This window comes from Macrotis lagotis, chromosome 1 (assembly GCF_037893015.1).
Source record: "Macrotis lagotis isolate mMagLag1 chromosome 1, bilby.v1.9.chrom.fasta, whole genome shotgun sequence".
Taxonomy (NCBI): Eukaryota; Metazoa; Chordata; class Mammalia; order Peramelemorphia; family Peramelidae; genus Macrotis; species Macrotis lagotis.
In genome coordinates this window covers 343,972,905-343,992,423 of record NC_133658.1, presented here as the reverse complement: position 1 = coordinate 343,992,423, position 19,519 = coordinate 343,972,905, and the positions used below count along the sequence as shown (strand labels likewise).

The window sequence follows — 19,519 nt, the reverse complement described above, 5'->3', positions numbered from 1 at the left end:
CAAGGGAAAACTTAAACTCAGAAAAGAGAATTTATTTGCAAGGAACTAAGATGGCATTTGAATAGAAAAGAGAATTTAATGTCAAGGAACTAAGATGGCATTTGAATCTATTTTTCTTTCTACTACAACAGAGAGGAAGTGCCAAAGGCCCCATATGTGCTTTGCAAAGTTAGGGAAGGGAAAGATCCTTGTGGACTAAAAATAGGACTAGGAGTCAGGAAACCTGGGTTTTCATTCCTGACTCTGCCATTAATTCCCTGTGTGACCTTGAGTATGACCATTTCTTTCTCTAGGCTTCAATTTCCCCATATGGGAAATGAAGGGATTGGATTGGATGTTCTTTCAGCTTCTATTGAGGAGGAGGAGAGGAAGTGGGATTTACCCTGGACCTCTTCTCTCCCAAATTCCTTTGACAGTTGGGTTCAGGTAGGGAAAGGGGTCATGGGGTGGGTTTTAAAGTTACCTCCAATAGGATACCCTGGGGAACCAACCACAGGTACAGCCAGACCCCCTTCAGGTTTCTAGAATCCTAAGTACAAGTCATCCCCAGGGAGTGAAAAGAAGAAAGAAAAAACAGGAGGAAGGGAAAGAAGAAGAAAATAAAAGGGAAGGTAGGACAGGGAGAAGGAAGAAAAAGAAAGGTGACAGAACAACATACATTTAAGCTCCTACTGTGTGTTGAGATAAAAACAAAATTTCAATAAGATATGTTCCTTTCCCTCACCAAGTTCATTGTTCAGGAAGGCAATAAGATGTATGTTAAGTTCATTAAAGAGGAGCAACGAATCTATGAAAAAATGCTCTAAGTCACCACTAATTAGAGAAATGCAAATTAAAACTACTTTGAGGTACCACCTCACACCTATTACATTGGCTAATATGACAGAAATGGGAACAAATAAATGTTAGAGGGCATGTGGGAAACTGGGACACTAATGCACTATTGGTGGAGTTGTGAACTGATCCAAGAATTCTAGAGAACACTTTGGAACTATGCCCAAAGGGCAATGAAACTGTGCATACTCCTTGATCCAGAAATACAAAGGATATCATACAAAAAAATGGAAAAAGTCTCACATGTTCAAAAATATTCATAGCAGGTTTTTTGTGGTGATAAAGAATTGGAAAATGAAAGGATGCCACTCATTAGGGGAAATGGCTGAACAAGTTCTGGCATATGAATTTAATGAAATATTACTTACATGAATGGATGCTAAGTGAAGTGAGCAGAACCAGGAGAACATTGTACACCTTAACAACACTGATCAACTATGATAGACTTAAATCTTCTCAACAAGACATCAAAGACAATTCCAAAAGACCCACAATGGTAAATGCCAAACACAGCCAGAGAAAGAGCAATGAGATCTGTATGCAGATCAAGACCCACTACTTTTTACCTTTTTAAATTAGCTTTTTGTTTGTTTTTTCTGAATAGTATGGAAATATGTGTAACACAGTTGTATGACCTATGTCAAATTACTTGCTGTGGGGGGGAGAAAGCTTTACAAAAATGAATGTTGAAATTTATCTTTATATGTCATTGAAAATAAGTGATATATACTAGTATCATAAATGAAAAAGGTGGACTCACCACCAATGAGGAGGAAATTGAAATAATAATTTGAAATTATTTTGCCCAACCCTATGCCAATAAATTTGACAATCTAAGTGAAATGGATGAATATTTATAAAAATATAAGTTGCCCAGGTTAAGTGAAGAGGAAATTAAAAAACCTAAATAACCCTATCTCAGAGAAAGAAATTCAACAAGCCATTATTGAACTCCTTAAGAAAAAATCTCCAGGGCCAGATGGATTCACAAGTGAATTCTATCAAACATTTAAGGAACAATTGGTTCCAATTCTATATAAACTCTTTGAAAAAATATGTGAAAATGGAACTCTGCCTAACTCTTTCTATGATATCAATATGGTGCTGATACCTAAACTAGGAAGAATTAAAAAGAAAATTATAGACCTATCTCCTTGATAAATATAGATGCCAAAATCTTAAATAAAATTTTAGCAAATTGATTACAACAAGTTATCACTAGGATAATACACTATGACCAAGTAGGATTTATTCCAGGGATGCAGGGTTGGTTCAATATTAGGAAAACTGTTAGTATAGTCAATTATATCAACAACAAACCTATCAGAAATCATATGATTATATAAATAGATGCTGGAAAAGCTTTTGACAAAATACAGTATCCATTCCTACTAAAAACACTAGAGAGTATAGGAATAAATGGTTTGTTCCTTAGAATAATAAGCAGTATCTATCTGAAACCATCAACAAGCATTATGTGCAATGGGGATAGTCTGAAGGCATTCCCAATAATATCACCACTACCATTCAATATTGTATTAGAAATGTTAGCCTCAGCAATAGAAGAAAAAGAAATTGAAGGAATTAGAACTAAGAAGGAAGAGGCAAAACTCACTCTTTGCAGATAACATGATATACCTAGAGAATCCCAAAAAATCATCTAAAAAACCTCTAGAAATAATTAGCAACTTTAGCAAAGTCACAGGATATAAAATAAACCCTCATAATTCCATAACATTTCCATATATGACTAGCAAGATACAGCAGAAAGAGCTAGAAAGAGACATCCCATTCAAAGTAGCCTCAGACCATATAAAATACCTGGGAGTCTATCTGCCAAAGAAGACTCAAAACCTTTTCAAAAACAATTACAAAACACTTCTCACACAAATAAAATTGTATTTAAATAACTGGGCAAACAACTGCTCATGGATAAGCCAAGCTAATATAATAAAAATGACAATTCTACCAAAACTAAATTACCTGTTTAGTGCCCTACCAATCAAAATTCAAAAAAATTTACTTTAATGAGTTAGAAAAAGTTGTAAGTAAATTCAAATGGAGTAATAAAAAGTCAAGAATTTCCAGGGATTCAATGAAAAAAAAAAGTGCAAAAGAAGTTGTCTTAGCCTTACCAGATCTAAAATTATATTATAAAGCATCAGTCATCAAAACTGTCTGGTATTGGCTAAGAAATAGAGTGGTGGACCAGTGGAATAGACTAGGTGAAATAGCAGGAAATGATTATGGTAATCTGCTGTTTGATAAACCAAAGAGCCCAGCTATTGTAATAAAAACTCTCTCTTCAATAAAAACTGCTGGGAAAATTGGAAGTTAGTATGGAAGAAACTTAGATTAGACCAACACCTCACACCCTATACCAAGATAAGATCAAAATGAATACAAGATTTAGACATAAAAAAAATATTATGAGCAAACTTGAAGATCAAGGAGTAGTTTACCTGTCAGATCTATGGAAAGGGAAGAGATGGAGAACATCATTAAAAACAAACTAGATAATTTTGATTACATTAAATTAAAAGGCTTTTGCACAGATAAAACCACTGTAACCAAGATCATAAGAAACATGGGAAACAATTTTTACAACTAGTATTTTTGACAAAGGACTCATTTCTAAAATATACAGAGAACTGAGTCAAATTTTCAAAAAAAGCCATCCCTCAATTGAAAATGGTCAAAGGATATGCAAGGGCAATTTACAGATGAAAAAAATCAAAGCAATCCAGTCCTATGAAAAATTGCTCTAAATCATTACTTATTCGAGAAATGTAAATTAAACCATCTCAGAGGTACCAGCTCACACCTCTCAGACTGGGCAATATGACCAGAAAGGACAATGATCAGTGTTGGAAGGATATGGAAAATCTGGGACACTAATATATTGTTGGTGTAGCTGTGAACTCATCCACCTTTCTGGAGAGAAATTTGGAATTACACCCAAAGGGCAACAAAAATGTGTATACCCTTTGATCCAGCAATACCACTACTGGGTCTATACCCTGAAGAGATGATGACAAAGGGTAAAAACATCACTTGTACAAAAATATTCATAGCGGCCTTGTTTGTGATGTCAAAGAATTGGAAATTAAGTAAATATCCTTCAATTGGGGAATGACTTAACAAACTGTGGTATATGTATGTCATGGAATACTATTGTTCTTTTAGAAACCATAAGGAATGGAAATTCAGGGAAGCCTGAAAGGATTTGCATGAACTGATGCTGAGTGAGATGAGCAGAGCCAGAAAAACACTGTACACCCTAACAGCAACATAGGGGTGATATTCAACCTTGAAGGACTGGCTCATTCCATCAGTGCAACTATCAGGGACAATTTTGGAGTACCTGTGATGGAGAATGCCATCTGTATCCAGAGAAAGAATAGTGGAGTTTGAACAACGACCAAAGACTATTACCTTTAATTTAGGGAAAAAAACCCGTTATCTTACTATGTAATTCTGCTATTTCTTATGCTTTATTTTTCTTCCTTAAGGATATGATTTCTCTCTCATCACATTCAACTTAGGTCAATGTATATACCATTGTGTGGGACAAATGCCACTTAAATAAATTTTGGAGTTCTCTCAAGGTATGAAGAGAAGGCTTTATTCGTTTCTTGAGAAATGGGCCACAACCAATTAGAGAGATTGAGGCAAAAGGGAAAGGCCCAAGAATCACATTTATCCTAACTCGATCCCCCCCCCCCAACTGACCCACCCTCATTAATGAGAAATGTGGTTTTACAATCTAAACATGAGAACTACCCTAGGGAAAGGGGCATAGAATTCAAAGAAAGCAAACTAATGTAGGGAAAAGAGCATAAAATTCAAACCGAAACCAAATTATCTCTTTAGTCCCAGGAATTGAATGATTCTCCAGACATCAACAGATAAGATGAAGTCAGTTGACTCTTCAACAATATCCCAGAAGTTTGCTTTGTCAACGGAGGAGGGGCACATAGCTAACCAATTTCAATCTATAATATTTTACTGAAGAAATCTCAAAACTTTATCCCACACAATGGAAACAATGTAAAGACTAACAGACTGCCTTCTGGGGGGGGGGGGAAGGAAGATTAGGGGGAAAAATTGTAAAACTCAAAATAAATAAAAACTTAAGGAAAAAAATTATAATAAAAGAAAAATAAGTAATATAGTCTCTCAATCTGATAGGTGTAAAATGCTATCTCAAAGTTGTTTTAATCTGCATATCTGTAATCAATAGGATTTCGAACATTTTTCATATGACTATATAGTTTTGATTACTTCACTGAAAACTCATTTGTTCATATCCTTTGACTAACTCATATTCTTTTAACATATATAATTTTTAAAACGAGGAGCAAAGAATCAGCCAACAAATATTTATTAGGTGCTTACAGTGTGTCAGGCCCTGAGGCTACTAAAACAAAAATTAAATGGTGATTCCCATTAACGACCTTATATTGAGTATAGGAACAAAACGTGAGGGGGATAAAGAGGAAGGCCGTAACTGGCTGGGGTATCAGGAGAGAAGAAGAAAAAGACGCAGGGAAAGAGATAGAGTTGGGTGAACAAGGGGGAAGGGGAAAGGGGAGAGAGAGAGAGAAGATAGGAGGGCCAAGGGACTGAGGGAGAGGAAGAAAGAGGGGGAGGAAGAGATGGAAAGAGGGTAAAGGCAGGAAGAGAGGGAGGAGAGAGAAGGATGAGAGGGAAAGATAGGGAAATAGGAGGGTCAGAAAATGAGGAAAGGAGGGTGGGGGGCAGGGTGCGCACCCCGTGGCAGAAAGGGAAAGCGAAAGCTGCCTGGGGCTTTCGCTTTCGTTGCCTCTGCAGAACCTCGAGCCCCCCCAGACACCAAGCAGCCCTTCCTGCCCCGTCCAGTTTCGGCCTCCTGCTCCGCGCCGGGGTCCTGTTCTCCTGAGCCCCCTGGCTGAGCCCCGGGGTCCTGGCTCGGCGGGAGCTGTCCCGGGTGCCGCGCTCAGGTTCGCTGCCCGGTGCTGAACCTCGACGGGCCAGTCCGGGGGAGGAAGGCAAGCGCATGGCCATGGCAGAGCCCGGCGGCCCCCTGCGTCTGCGCGACTGGCTGGTGGCTCAGATTGAAAGCGGCCGCTACCCCGGGCTGCGCTGGGAGAATCACGAGAAGACCATGTTCCGCATCCCCTGGAAGCACGCCGCCAAGCAGGACTACAGGCAGCAGCAGGACGCCGCGCTCTTTCGGGTAAAGCGGCAGCGCCGAGCAGCCGCCGGCGGGGAGCCTCCGGAGCCCTGGAGCCAGGACAGCTTGGCCAGCCGCCGGGGCCACCCGCGTGGGGGAAAGTGCGGCGAGGGCCGCTGGGAGGGCACGTCGGGGTCCGTTCTAGTCCATCCAGCCCGCTAGCTAGACGACCAACAAATTGGGACAGGAAGCCGGAGAGCCAGAGGCTCCGGGTCCAGCCTTATTCTGGCCTTGTTTCAGTTTCGCCTTCACTCAACTGACGAATTCGGACTGCGTGCTGCCTGGGCTCCCCTCTAACTCGCGGGGTCATTTGTCTATCGGAGGAGTTTAGGTTCATAATTTTAGAGCTGGAAGAGACGAAAGAGGTCATTTAGTCCAGTTTGTTCACCCATTTTACAGAGAAGGAAACTGAGTCTCAAAGAGGTTAAGTGACTTAACCAGTTTTGGTCAGGTGGGAGCTTCTCAAGTCTTTCAGACATCAAGTTCAGCTCTCTATCAAGAGACGTGCCCCTGGGGCGGCTAAGTGGCGCAGTGCATAGAGCACCGGCCCTGGAGGCAGGAGGACTTGAGTTCAAATCCGACCTCAGACACTTAATAATGACCTAGCTGTGTGGCCTTGGGCAAGCCACTTAACCCCATTTACCTTGCAAAAAAACTAAAAAAAAAAGACGTGCCCCCCCCTCCAGGAGGCCTAAGTTGAAGTGGAGAGAGACACACACCAGAGGCACTCAGAGATGTGGAGCACAGACAAGATAGAATGGAAACAGATCCTATGGTATAGATCCTCAGAGCATTAGGTCCTGAAGAATAGAGGAAAAATTAACATAGTCTGGACCAGCTGTCCTCAGTGGCAGCCAGGTGATATAGTGGACTTGAGTTCAAGCCTCAGACACTAGCTGTGTGAGCATGAGCAAGTCACTTTATCCTCTTTCTTTAAAATTTTTTTTTAATTCATTTTAAACTTTAATATGTAAAAACAAGAGAACATCTTTATGTACATAGCACAACACAAATAGAGGATTGAATGGAAACCCATTAACTTCCAGTTCACACTGTTTCCTTTCTTTTGAAAACCTATATAAGGAGTATAGCATATCATTTTCAAAACTATCCCACTTTTCTGTGCTTCCTTCAAAGTTTTCTTTTGTTCTCTGGTATGCATTTTTTCCCTCCCTCTCTTCCCATCCCACTCTAGAGGTTACCAGTAGATACAAATATGCATATACATCTATATCTTTCTGTCTGTCTGACTGTCTGTCTGTCTAAGTATATGTAAAACCATACTACACATGCTTCTATTTATCAGTTCTTTCTCTGGAGATGGATAGCATTTAGTTGATTTCAGTATTTATAACACTCAAAATGACCAAATCATTCAAAGTAATTCTTAGAACAATGTACAGTGTACAATGTTCTCTTAGCTCCACTTATTTCCTTCTTCATTATTTCCTTCAAATCTTTTCATATTTTTTCTAGAATCAACCAGCTCATCTTATAGTGCAGTAGTATATTCCTCTACAATCATATACCACAATTTGTCTAGCCATTCCCCAATTGATAGGCATGCCCTCAATTTCTCTTTCTTTGTCGCCACAAAGAGAGCTGCTATAAATATTATAAAACATCTAAGTTCTTTTTTTTCCCTGATCATCTTGATGAAACAGACCAAATAGAGGTATTGGAGGATCAAAGAGTATAGGAGTTTTATAATTCTGGGCATAATTCCAGATTGCTCTCCAAAATGGTGAGATCAGTTCATAGTTCCACCAACAGTGAATTAGTGTCCCAATTTTTTCACATCTCCTTCAGCATTTATCGCTTTCTTCTGATGTTTTAGTCAATCTGATATAAAATGATATCTCAGTTGCTTTAATTTGCATATCTCTAATTTATAATAATTTTGAACATTTTTCATATGACTATAGTTCTGATTATTTCACTGAAAAGCTATCCTTATACTTTGACTATCAATTGGGGAATGACTCATATTCTTATAAATTTGACAAAATTATTGTATATTTGAGAAATTGATTATAAAACTTTTCCTCCAGTTTTCTGCTTTCCTTCTGATCTTGGCCACATTGGTTTTATATACAGCAAAACCTTTAAAAAATTTAATATAATATAAATTATCCATTTTACACTTTACAATGCTATCTCTTATTTATTCATAAACTATTCCCCTACCCATATCTGATAGGTAATATGTTCCATGCTGTTCTAATTTTCTTATATCTAGTTCATGTATCCATTTTGACCTTATCTTGGTAAATGGTATAAGATATAGGTCTATGACCAATTTTTACCAGATTGCTTTCCAGCTTCCCAACAGTTTTTGAAAAATGATGAATTCTTATCTCAAAAGCTTAAATCTTTGTTTGTCAAACACAAAGTTATAATCATTTACTACTGTGTATTGTATGTCTACTTAACCTCTTTCAAGACTGAGTTTCATCAACTGTAAAATGGGATCTAAATAGCACAAACCTCCCAGGATTGTGGTAAGAATCAAATGAAATAATATTTGCAAATGCTTAGCAAGTGCCTGGCACATTGTAGGCACTTAAATATTAAATATCTCCTTCCCTCCTTTCTTTTTTTTTCTTGTGTTAGGTTTTTAAGATACAGAGTTGGGGGGAAGGGGAGACCTCAGAAAGTATCTATTTTAATCCAGCTCTCTCATTTGACAGATGAAGAAACTACAAAGAATGTAAATGCAGAGAAGTGAAATCACTTGCTCAAGGTCACATAACATTTAAGCAGAAGAGCTGGGACTTGAATCCCTACCTAACTACAATGCCAGTTAGGTTTCTACTACACCAGGCTAGAAGGGACTTTTGAGACTGCCTAGTCTCAATTCCTCATTTTACTAAGTAGGGAAGAAGTCCTGAGATCAGAAGTGATAGTCAAAGGTTTCCTGGTAAAGGAGCTAAAAGACTTTAAATTGGGCCCTGAAGGACAGGGCAGATTGGAATAGGTATTATATGGTCAACAGAAGCAGAATCATAGAATTACTCTCAGAGTTTATCTAACCCAAATTCTACAACATCCTGAGAAAGTAGTCATCCAACTTCTGCTAGAAGACTAAAGAAGAAAGTCTTCATAAAGAATACTAGATGATCTCTATTTGAACTAAGGCTTGATTTTCTCTCCCTCTTTCTTTCCTTCATTCTTTCCTTCCTTTCCTTTCTTTTCCCTTTTTCTTCCCTCCTCCTTCCTGTCTTCCTTACTTCCATTTTTCCTTCTTTCTTTCTTTCCTTCCTCCTCTCCCTTTCTTTCCTCCTTACTTCTTTTTCCCCTTCCTTTCTTCCCTCCCTTCTTTCTTTATTCCTTCCCTTTCTTCCTTTTCTTCCTTCCCTTATTCTTTTCTTCCCTCCTTCTTTCCCTTCCTCCTTCCTTCTCTCCTCCCTTCCTTCCCTCCCTCCTTACTTCTTTCCTTCCTATCTCCTAGTTTTAAATCTATGCCTTGCTATTTATTAACTATGGTATTGAACAATTCACTTAACCTCTCTGTGCTTCATATTTCTCATATAAAATGAAGCAATTTTACCAGATGGTTCATAAGATCCCTTCTAACTCTACATCCTAAATATTTATGTGTGTGTTTGTATCTATAGACATATATAATGTATATATATATATACATATATGTATTTATATATATATATTAGCTGACTAAGGCAATATATGCAATATGAATTGGAAAGGGAGAGACTGAAGATGAAGAGCCCAGATAAGAGTCCAGGGAAAAAGGGGAAATACTCTAGTAGAGAGAATAGAAAGGAGGGCATGAATGGGAGAAATAATCTTGAGCTGAGGGGGAGGCTAGGTGGCGCAGCAGATAAAGCACGGGCCCTGGAGTCAGGAGTACCTGGGTTCAAATCCGACCGCAGACACTTAATAATTATCTAGCCAAGTGGGCTTGGGCAAGCCGCTTAACCCGTTGCCTTGCAAAAAACTAAAAAAAAAAATCTTGAGCTGAAATTGAAAGGACTTGGCAACTGATTAATGGTAAAAAATGAAAGAGAAAAAAAATCACAGATGACTCTAGGTTTCTGCAGGAGTTGGTTTCTCAAGGGAAGATCTTTCCCAACATCAAATTCCTTACCCTGCAATCTCTTCCCGGACATGCTTCATTAGAACTTGCTGACCAGGGTGTTCTCCATTCGCCTCCCTCACATAGGTAGAATCCCCAGACCTAAGTCCCAGAAGAGTAGAGACAATTCTACAGGGCTCAGAGGTTTGAGACTTGACCCTTGTTCTTTTCCCCCAGGCCTGGGCCATTTATAAAGGTAAGTACCAGGAAGGCACAGATAAAGCCGATCCATCTGTCTGGAAGACCCGCCTGCGCTGTGCCCTTAACAAGAGCACGGACTTCCAGGAAGTGATTGATCGGAGCCAACTGGACATCTCTGAACCCTACAAGGTCTACCAGATCATCTCTGAGGGAGCCCACAACACGGGTATGTACTTCAAGACCTTGGGTTTGGGGAGCAGGAGATTCAAGCTCAGGTCGTCAGGGCATCAAAGATCCTGAGCATTGCTGTGGGAGGGGGGCTTTAGAGATCTTTGGGGACCCCTAGAGGTAGAACTTGCAGACCACTAGAGTGCTTTGAATAGAACCTAATGCACTTGCTTTCCCTGCAGAGGATGAGGGGCAGAAGGGCCGTCTGAAAGCCTCCAAAGATCCATCAACTGTGCCTCTCCAGAGGCCAGACCAGGTCAGTCTACTGACATCCTCTATTCCTGCCCCATCATCTGGACCCTCCAGTCTCCTTTACCTTCCTCATCCCTCCATACTTAACAGCCCTATCCCTTACATCCCCACAACTCCATCTTCCTCCTATCTTTGGACACTAAGAGTTGGAAAGCTGCCCTTCTCCTAGCCTAGCCACATCTATTTCATTCCCTTCCGCTTTGAGTTGTCCTGCCCGTATTCCTGATCCCAAAGCACTTGCGCTGTATCTGCAAAGAATCAGGTGTTGGTGTGTGATTATATGATTGGTTAGTGGGCCATTATACTTAGCAATGACTCCTTACCATCTTCTTTCCCCAATGAGACTCTGTTTCATCCTGGAGGATCAGTTCGCTCTGATGAAACCAGTGGCTGAGCTCTAGAGACAGCTGCCCCCCTAAGCCCTCAAGCCCTCATAAATTTCTCCTACTGCCTAGGCTGGCTCAGACTCAGCTGCTGAGGAGACTGACAAGGAAAGGATTTCCAAGGACTGCCAGCAGGTTTTCCCAGCACCCTGCTTTACCAACCCAAAGGCTGAGTCTGGTAAGAGAAGGGCCTCTATGGACTTGGGTCTTATTAACCTCTTCTGCCCTCCTTAACTTTTAATTCTTCCCTCTCTTTCCACTCCCTGTTCTCATTTCCCAGAGATGTCCTGACCTCTGAGCCCTAAAGGGATGGAGCTGATCAGGAAGATAGCCCACCACACTCAGGGTATACCAGTGTCCTTTCTATTTTCCTTTCCCTTATCCAGGATACCAAGTGACAGGCACATTTTACAGTTGGGATCCTTCACAGAGCCACCTTCCTCTAAGCCTGACCCCCTTTGAGAATGTCAGCACCTCTGGTAAGGATCATCAATCTTGAAAATTCCTCTGTACAACCCTTCCTTTGCCCTAGTTTTCAAGGCTGATACTGTGCTTTGCTCCCCATGAGACCCAGAAGTGTATCTTCTCCCATTCACAGAGGAGGAAGCAGGTTCAAAGAGATTAAATGACTTGCCCACAGCCAAGCTGCTGGTGAAGAGGAAGGATCAGGACTAGAACTCAGGTTTTCTAAGTTCAGGGTTCTCCCTACTACACCCGATGTCTTTTCTTAATTAATTAATTTTACAATCATGTGTAATGCTAGTTTTCCACATGGTTTTTTTATGTTTTTTTTTTTTGCAAGGCAATGGGGTTAAGTGGCTTGCCCAAGGCCACACAGCTAGCTAATTACTAAGTGTGAACTCAGGTACTCCTGACTATGAACTCAGGTACTCCTGACCACATTGGTTTTTGTAAAGTTTTTTTCCCTCCCTTTTCCCTAAGATAGCAAGCTATCTGATATAGGTTATACACACACACACACACACACACACACACACACACACACACACACACACAAATGTCTTTTCTTACTGTGAAAAAGGGTGTGAAACTGAATTGAGAAGTGATGGGAGGTGAAGAGGGCTCTCTCCTCTTAGAGAGAAGGTCAGGTTTGGACCTCTGCTTATCAGTTACATACTCTCTTCCCCTATCCCCAGTTCAAGATGGCTCAGGCAGAGGTTAACATCCATACTACTGAATGACCTAGCCAGGAGTTCATGCCTTTTTTGTTTGTTTGTTTGTGGGGTTTTTTTAGGTTTTTGCAAGGCAAATGGAGTTAAGTGGCTTGCCCAAGGCCACACAGCTAGGTAATTTTAAGTGTCTAATTTGAACTCAGGTACTCCTGACTCCAGGGCCAGTGCTCTATCCACTGCTCCACCTAGCTGTCCCCTTTTTAAATAAATATATTTTTATAATTGTATTTTATTGTGATTGGTTTCCTTCTTAATATAATATTTTATTTTATTTCATATACCTAAAAATATTTTTCTGAGAAGTCAAATAGGTTTCATCAGATTGACAAAGGGCCCATGATATATAAAAAAGATTAAGAATCCCTGGCCTACCAGCCATCCATCCATTCCCACATGTGTCTACAGAGACACACCCAGGACTCATAAATAAATGTATCTGCTGCCTGAATACACTAATGTCACAATTAACATATGTGCTCATGTGGTTATCATATACTCAACATGTCCATATGTGAGTGTACATGAACTCACATTCATACTCACTGAATTGGGACTATACTTACACTTTATCTTCTTCCTCCTCAATGAGTTCAGTGCCTAGTTCACTTTCTCTCCGCTCTAACTCCTGACCTCACACTAGGGAAATTCAATATACATGTTGATGTTCTCTTAAATACTTTTATTTCCCACTTCTTCAATGTACTCAGTTCTTATAATCTATTCTTCCACTTGACTTCAGTCACACACAAAGATGGTTATATCCTCAAGCTTGTCAGCATCCATATGCACACTGTTTCCATGTTATCAATAGCCATCATAGATATAATACTTTAAGATTTAACAGGCACTTTGAAATTATATCACTTGATCCATTTAACAATTCTGGGAGATAAGTGCTAATATTATTTCTATTCTACAGATGAGAAAACTGAGGCAGGCAGTAGCTAAGTGACTTTCCCAGGATCACACAATCAATAAGTATCTGAAATCATATTTTGAACTCAGGTCTTCCTTAGTCTTCATCCATCACTATCTGCACCACTGTACCACCTAACTGCCTATAGTACACATTCATGAACTCAAAAAATATTTTTCACAGTGGGAAGAGTCAGTCTTGGAGCCAGAAAGACTTGGATTTGTCTTATCTCCCATATATACTTGCTATGTGACATTGGGCAAGTCATTTAATTTTTTTTAGTTCTCTAGGCAACATTTTTAGACAATAAATTACAGAGAAAGTGCTGACCTGCACTGATTGAGGGAGTTTCTTCATACAGGAGTTTTCTATATTTATATACTGATACAAGTCCATTCACTATCCCTATTTCTGTCTTCCCTTTTGCCTTAAGACCCCTAATCCTATTCTTTGTGCCTGGGACCTCCAGTCACTCCATCCCCTCAGTACTTTACCCAGCTTCTACATTTGTTTTTCCAATTTCAATCCCTTTTGGTAAACCAGCTCAACACTGCCTTAGCTTCTGCTCCCAAATCCCTTGTTCCCCTTGTCCTACTCTAGGGATGGGGAAAGTTTGGCCTACAGGTCATATAAGATTCATGAAATTGTTTGGTCTGACACTACCATAGCAACCCCAGGTAGAACTTGAAATTCAATAAATCTAGAAGCTTTTTAGGGGTGAATTAATTAAATGTTGATCAAATGTAGCAGGCCAATTTTTAAGCTGATAATTTTGAATGACCTGCAAATAATGTTATAAATATCCAAATGGCCATTGGTTGAAAAAAGGTTCCCCACCCCTGTCCTATTACCTTGATATTTGACTTCCTATTCAGATGACAAAGTGATTCTCCTAAAATATAGATCTAACCGGTGACCCCTTTATTACTTCCACAATCAAAGACATATTCTTTTCTTTGGCATTTAAGGCTCTTCATAATCTGGCCCCTTCCTACCTTTCCAACCTTTTTTGCACTTTATTTCCTCCTAAAAATCCAGCAACTTATTTGTTGCTCTTCCACCCTCCATCCTCTATCTCCTCTTGTCAACCTTACCTCAATACTCCACTCAGAAGTGGTCTTTCTGTATCATTCCAGCCATAGGTTTCCTTCTATCTTTTCAGCATACATATTTATTTACATATTGTCTCACCATAGAACATAAATTCCCTTCTATATTTTTCAGGGTTATACATGTAGAACCTATATCAGATTGATTTCCAACAGGGGGAGGGGGAAGAGAATGGAGGAAAGGAGAAAAATGTAAAACTCAACATCTTGCAAAAAATGATTATTGAAAACTACTGTTGCACATGGGAGAAAATAGATAAAATATTTAAATTTTTAAAAAAGAATATATATATTTTAAAAAGCATAAAATCCTTGAGGGCAGGAACTAGTTTTTGCTTTACTTGTATGCACAGTGCTTGGCATAGTATCTGGTGTACAATATGCCCTTAAGAAATGCTTGTTGACTGATCCATGTCCTTTCACTTATCTTTCATGAAATAGGTAAATATTGAGTATTTAATGTATGCTAACCTTGTGTTCAGTTGTTTTGTAATAGAGAGCAGAAAAATGATTGGCGTTCCTCATATAGTCAGGAAGACAAATAAGAGAGGAAGGGAGCATGAAATCAGAGGGGTGGATGGTGTGACTCAGATTCTAATCCCACTTCCTTCAAGAGTGTTCCCTAACCATTCTCAGTTCAAAGGGGGAACATTTTCTCTCTACCCTCCAATCCTATTACACTCCCTGACCACAGTCTGCCTGGGTTAGTTTCCTAGCCATTTCCTTTGTGTGAGCCCCATTTCCTCAGCTAAACCTTCTATTACTTGAGGGCTGGGATTTAGGATCTGTCCTTTGTCTCCATCTCCTCAGTACCCTGGACAGGGCTGAGAATTTAGTCAATGCTCAAGGAAATGATTGCAGATGATTTGATGTACTTCAGACTGCTGGCTCCACATCCGTTTGTATTACCGAGATGTTCTGGTGAAGGAGGCCATTGCCCACACTGCCGAGGGCTGCCGCTTGACAACCCGACCTGTGCCCACAGACAGTCCACATCTTTATGGCCCTGCCAGGTTGGAGCAAATTCAGTTCCCATCACCTAAAGCTCTGCCAGGGGCTAGCTTGCCTGTCACCCAGATCCTGGAGCGTCTCTTGCCTCACCTGGACAGAGGAGTCCTGCTCTGGGTAGCACCTGAGGGAGTCTTTGCTAAGAGGCAATGCCAGGGCCGGGTTTACTGGCGAGGCCCCCTGGCACCTCATTTTGACCAGCCCAACAAATTGGAAAGAGAGAAGACCTATAAGTTGTTGGACACTCAGCAGTTCTTGTATCGTAAGTACCTGGTGGAGAGGGGGAACTGTCAACGTCCAGGTTGGGGGTTAAAGGAGGATTTCTGGTGTGGAGAAAAGCACATGAAGATTAGTCCAACCTTTTTGTGAAGTAATATCAGTATTTAGGCAGGAGGCATGGGCTAAGTTCTAATTCTGCCATTTACTAACCCTATGTATATCTTCTGAGTAAGTCATTTCCTTGAACTTCAGTTTTCTCACCTATAAAAAGTAGACCACTTTTCTACTCCCTACCTTACAGTTCCATTATGAAGGAAGCATTTTGTAAAACTTAAAGTGATATAAAAGTGTAAGCAGCTGTTAATGTCACTTTACCTACAAAATTTCAGAGACTCATGTCATAGTGGAGAGACAGAAACATGAGAGAGAGAGAGAGAGAGAGAGAGAGGAAGAATAGAGGAGAGAGTGGGAAGGGGAAGGAAGGAGAGGAAGAAAGAGATGGAAAGTGGAAAGATTAAGGGAAGATGAAAAGAAGGAAGAGAGGGAGGGGAAGAAAAGGAGGGAGGGAAAGAGTAAGGGAGAAAGGAAGGGAGGTTAAAAAGAAAGAAAACAATTATCAAATGTTCTTAATTTAGAAGTCCATGAATTTATTTTAAAATATTTAATATTTTGATAACTGTTTCCTTTGCAATCTTATGCACTTTATTTTATTCATTTACAAACATTACTCTGAAAAGGGGACCAAAAGTTTCACTAGAATGCCAAAAGGGTTCATGAAAGTTAAAAACATGAAATAGGTAGGTAGATAGATAGATAGATAGACTGATAGATTAGATAGCTAGAAAGAACTGAGGAACATTATACCCTAAAGAAGCATACATTCAAATGAGGGGAGACTATGTAAAGGAGGCGAGGGATAAGACTGGAGTAAAATAAGGTGAAAGCTCACCTATCAGAGGGGCCCAGGGATAGGGTTCTAGTGAGAGAAGGATAAGGACAATGAGAGAAGATGTGATGTGAAGACTGCTGGGAAGTAGTGAGGAAACCTAGGCCCCTAGGGAAAGCTTACCTATAGGAGAAGGGGAAGAATCATGGACCAGAAACTAAGATTCCAGGGAGGAATATGAAGATGATTGACTGAGAGCCAGCCACGAAGCTAGAAAGTCTTGCCTCTGACATACACTGGCTATATAACCCCAGATAAAGTCACAACCTCTCAGTTCTTTAGGCATCTTTCTAAGATATTAAGTTGCAGAGAATTAGAAGAGGAAGTTTGCTATTGCAGAAATTTTATATATATATATATATATATATATATGTATGTATGTATGTATGTATGTATGTATCAGCATCCTGGTCTCTAACTTGTGATTTACTGGATCATTTTACAAACTGCTATAGCAAAAAGAAAGAAAGAAGACAGAAAGAAAGAAAAAAGAAAAGAAAAAAGAAAAAGAAAATAAGAAAAGAAAGAAAGAGAGAGAGAGAGAGAGAGAGAGAGGAAGGAAGGAAGGAAGGAAGGAAGGAAGGAAGGAAGGAAGGAAGGAAGGAAGGAAGGGTGAAAAGGAACAAAAGGAAAAAGTTTTACCCTGGTGGTCAATCTTCTCTTACTGAGCCTCTTCACACTTGGGCTAATCAGTAGGAAAAAACCCAGTCTATCTGGACCCTGGTATTTGAAGTCTTTTGAACTTGACAGACTGTGCCAGGATTTGGGTGCTGTTATCAGGACCTTCCTAAGGTCCCACCCCCTTCCTGCCACAGAAAGGAATAAGAAGAGTAAGAAATAAGCATTTATTAATTGCCTTTTATGTGGCAAGCAGTGCAGTATCTTACAAATATCTGGGAGGTAGGTGCTATTATCCTATTTTACAATAAAGGAAATAAAGGCAGATAGAGGTAAAGTGACTTGCCCAGAATGGAAAGAAGAATTTAGTGATAGACAAAAAAATAGAAGAAGAAGAAGAAGAAGAAGAAGAAGAAGAAGAAGAAGAAGAAGAAGAAGAAGAATGTGTCTAAAGTCTCACAACAATTGAATGGCCAAGCCAAGACTCAAATCTGGGACTTTTGAGGTTGAGGCTAAAGTTCTTTGGCCCCAGTCATGGGTTGCTTCAATGGTTATTAAATGGCTCCTTAGACCACCTACTTCACTGGGTAGTTGTGAGGAAAATGTTTTATAAACTATTAAACTCTATAGAAATGTGAGCTGTTATTACTGTCATCAAAAATGAAGGAAGAATGAGTGTCTGAGGGCACTAATCAGGATCAGTACAGGGGCTGGGCACCCCTGTTTGCAACTCAAGGTCACCTAAGCCCAATTTCCAAAAAGAATGGGCAAGAACAGTGTAAAAGACCTTCAGTGCAGTCAGGTTGGACCACCACTGGAAGACAGATTTCATTCCCTCTTGCTTGGGGCTGGGATCCTGACACAGTCAAGAGTTGGAGTTAGGGATCATCAGGCCCCACTTCTTCCCTTGTGCTTTTCAGAGTTGCATCGACACCTGTGTCTTGGGGAGCCTGCACCCCAGTACCAGATTCAGCTATGCTTTGGAGAGGAGTACCCAGGTCCAAGTTGCCAGTCCCAGGGGAGACTCATCATGGCTCATGTGAGTTTAGGAAGGAGGGAACAATCAGACCTCTCATATCCAGTGCTCTGCCCATCCCCAGGGGATTCCACCCATAAGACAACCATACCCTCTGTATTTGGACAAGTAACTTCTCTTAGGACCTCAGTTTTTTCCTCTATAAGACTAAATTATTGGATTAGATCATCTCTAACATTCCTTCCAGTTATAATATTGGTGCTCTGTATTCTTAGGTGGTCCCCTCTAAATCTCACTTAATTGACTAACCAAACCTTCTATAAGGCCTTGCTGGGGTTTTTCTTTCCAGCTCCCTCTCTGAATTTCTTCCAGTCTTTGGGAGGACTTGTGGAAGTCCCTGAGGCAGGTCCTATTGAAATAAAGAAGGTAGAAGGAATAGGGGATAACCTGGGGGGAAGGAGGAGGGCAGATCATCTCCCATCCTTGGATGGTTTTACTTTTGAGGGTCTCAAGGCATCCTCCTCCTGAAATATAGAATTATTATTAATATAGAGCTTTAAACTTTGCAAAGTACTTTACTCATTTGATCCTCATAATAACCCTATGAGGTAGATGCTATTATCACTACTTTACAGATGAGGAAACTGAGTTAAGAGAGATTAGGTGAATTGCAGGGGTAACACAGCCAGTAAGTATCTGTGGCAGGATTAGCTTCAGGTCTTTTGGAGTCCCCCCACCCTGTGTTCTATGCCATCAGAGCTTCCTCTCCCTCTCAGGTCCATACTTTCTCAGGGGATGCCCCCCTACTTGAGATCCCTTAAGACATTGAGGGAAGGGGCAGGGAAGTGGGGCGCTCTAAGAGGATGCAATGAGTGAAGTCAGAAGTGGGATACCTGAAGAGAAAGTAAGGCCCAGGAGGAGCCAGGAGATTAGGGACAGTCTCCCTTACCCTAAACCTCCCTCCTTTCCCTTCTTTCCCAGGTGGAACCTGTGTTTGCCCGAGAACTCTTCTTGCATTCTAAACGTCTCAGTCCCCAGGATCCTCCAGGTTGCCAACCCAGCACACCAGAGAATGCAGCTCACATTCTGAACCAACTATGCCATCCCTGACTGTGCCCCCATCATCTCTGGAGCACTGCCCCACCTCCAGAGTACCACCCTTCGAAGATGCATCTTTGACCAAACTGAGTCAGTATACCTGGGGCTGAATCTTTTGTCTACTCTCCTTGTCTACTCTCAAAGCCTGTCACCCTGCCTTAGAACAGGTTTAGTGTGTGCCTATTGGGTGGGGGTGATGGGGTGGGGGTGGGGAGAAGCGTATTTTATATATATATGTATATATATATATATATATATATATAAACTTAACTTCAATGTGCTTTAGG

General features: G+C 40.5%; 1 protein-coding gene across 1 annotated transcript; it reads left to right on the top strand.

Annotated features, from left to right (window-relative positions):
- Window positions 1-5,878: 5,878 nt before the first annotated feature.
- Window positions 5,879-19,407, top strand: LOC141505739 (interferon regulatory factor 4-like). The gene is made up of 8 exons (XM_074211847.1): window positions 5,879-6,052; window positions 10,323-10,512; window positions 10,697-10,770; window positions 11,222-11,327; window positions 11,536-11,628; window positions 15,248-15,637; window positions 18,079-18,197; window positions 19,116-19,407. Exons 1-8 carry the CDS (start codon window positions 5,879-5,881, stop codon window positions 19,242-19,244), a joined length of 1,275 nt encoding a protein of 424 aa, XP_074067948.1. The 3' UTR covers window positions 19,245-19,407.
- The last annotated feature ends 112 nt before the right edge of the window (window positions 19,408-19,519 follow it).